Raw genomic sequence first — 2,016 nt, 5'->3', positions numbered from 1 at the left:
TAGGTCCTAAGGACAGAGCGGTGGTTTGGGGTGAGGTCCTGGCCACGACCTCAGACTCCGGGGTGGACTTTGGTCTGGTGGGAGTCAGCAACCCCAGCTCCACCCCACATGCCAAGCCCATCCTAGGAGGCTGGGAAGGCGGAGGGGAGAAGCCGGGTGAGTGGGGAGCTGGGAGGGTCTCTGGGGCAGAAGGAAACTTCAGAGACTGTGAGGGAGCGGAGGCCAGGGCACAGCGAGGAGCCTGGCAGGTAGCGTCAGCCCACGTCAGACCCCCGGGAAGGGCGCAGAGGGTTGCCCGCCGACTGGCCCCTGCCCCTGGGAGCCAGCGGGCAGCGGCAGCCGCCACCTGTGAGCGAGGGGCCTGGGGCCACAGCCCAACGCATCTCCTTCCCCACAGGGCCGGGCATGTGGGGCTACCTGGCTCTCCTTCCGGTTTTCCTGGCCCTCTGGGCTGTCGCTGGCATCTGGACTGTGTGAGCATCTGTGGCAGGATGGGAGCCAGGGTCCCGGGGAGGAGGCCGGGCTCAGGACTCCCGGGTCCAAGGAAGGAGGGGCTGAGGGTCTGGATTCCCGGGTGTGAGGGAGTTAGGAACCTGGGGTCAGGACTCCTGGGTCTGAGGGCTGAGGGGCTGGGAGGTCAGGACTCCCCGATCCCGGGGAAGAGGCTGGAGGTCAGAATTCCCAGGTGTGAGGGAGGAAGGATGGAGGTCAGGACTCCCGGGTCCAGGGGAGGAGGGCCGGGGGGCCTGGCTGCTGGGTCCCTGAAGGTGATAACAGGAGGCAGAGTTGCGTCCGAGGGCCCCCTACTCACCGATGTCTCTCCGGCCTCAGTTTTGCCATTGCCGTGGCCAACAATTCTGTGAACCTCACCAAAGGCTTCCCCTACATCAGGTAGTTACCGAGCGGCGGTTGGGAGGGGTGGATGAGCGGGCTCCTGGCTCCGAGGAGCCGCGAGTCACCCTTGATCTCCCGCAGCCTCTGCGGCACTTACCCACCTCAAAGCTGCATCTTCAGCCAGGTGCTCAATATAGGGGCTGCACTAGGTAAGCATCCCGGGCTCCGACCCTCGGGGCTGGCCCAGCTCAGAACCCCAGCCCTTCCGCCCTCAGCCCGGGACCCCAGCCCCTTGGCTCTCAGCCCAGGACTCCAGCCTCCCACCCCTGCTGCCCTCAGCCTGAGAGCCAACCACTCAGTCCTCAGCCCTGGGACCCCAGCCCCCCAGCTCCTAGACCCGGGACCCCAGCCCCCCCAGCCCCTCCACCCTCAGCCTGGAACCCCAGCCCCTGTCTCATGGTCCCCAGACCCGCAATTCCCGGTCCCTGGCTCCCTCCTTTCCGGAATCCGGGAACCGCCCCCTCCCGTCCTGGGCTCTGGTCTCCCGCCCACATCCCTCTCCTCCCAGCCGCCTGGGTCTGCATCCTGCGATACCACCAGCTCCGGGACTGGGGAGTCAAACGGTGGTTTAACCAGCTGATCCTGTGGACGGGGCTTCTCAGTGCCTTGGGCACTTCGGTGGTCGGCAATTTCCAGGTGAGTGCTTCCCAGGGCCGGCCCAGGGTCCAGCCATATTGTGGGACTACAACTCCCAGGAGCCACCGGGGCCGTAGGCCTCTGTTCTCAGGGACTCTTCCGCGCATGGCTGCTGGGAGTTGTAGTTCAATTTTAGCCATTAGCCGTGGAAGAATTCGTCCCGGTGCTTTTTGGAGAGCTGTCCGTGGGAGGCGGTTTGTGTTGAACTCTGGGAGGTTGGGGCAATTTTCCACCTTCTTACCCCTTTAACGATGAAATTAAGGACGTACATTCAGCCTTAATGTTTGGCACAGAATACTAGTAACAGCTCCGCTGATTAAGCAGTTCATCCCATAGGAGTATCTGGCACAGTGGATAAGCATTCAGCTGCGAACAGAAAGGTCCTGGGTTCGAACCCACCAGCCTCTCCGTGGTAGAACTATGAGGCTGAATGCTTCCTTAAAGATTTGATGCTGTTGCTAGGTGCCGACAAATCAGCTCTGACTC

The 2,016-nt window shown here is 62.9% G+C and overlaps 1 protein-coding gene across 1 annotated transcript in view; it reads left to right on the top strand.

Annotated features, from left to right (window-relative positions):
* The first annotated feature begins 405 nt into the window (after window positions 1-405).
* TMEM150B (transmembrane protein 150B) overlaps window positions 406-2,016 on the top strand; it is a 13,633-nt gene continuing 12,022 nt past the window's right edge. Inside the window, exons 1-4 of the mRNA XM_007957293.1 lie at window positions 406-473; window positions 832-891; window positions 976-1,043; window positions 1,403-1,530. Coding sequence (XP_007955484.1) covers window positions 406-473; window positions 832-891; window positions 976-1,043; window positions 1,403-1,530 — 324 coding nt within the window. The remainder of the gene's footprint in view (window positions 474-831; window positions 892-975; window positions 1,044-1,402; window positions 1,531-2,016) is intronic.

This window comes from Orycteropus afer, unplaced genomic scaffold (genome assembly GCF_000298275.1).
Source record: "Orycteropus afer afer isolate SDZICR_OR568_19922 unplaced genomic scaffold, OryAfe1.0 scaffold00726, whole genome shotgun sequence".
Taxonomy (NCBI): domain Eukaryota; kingdom Metazoa; phylum Chordata; class Mammalia; order Tubulidentata; family Orycteropodidae; genus Orycteropus; species Orycteropus afer.
Note: the sequence above shows the minus strand (reverse complement) of the source record. Positions and strands in the feature narration are given on the sequence as shown.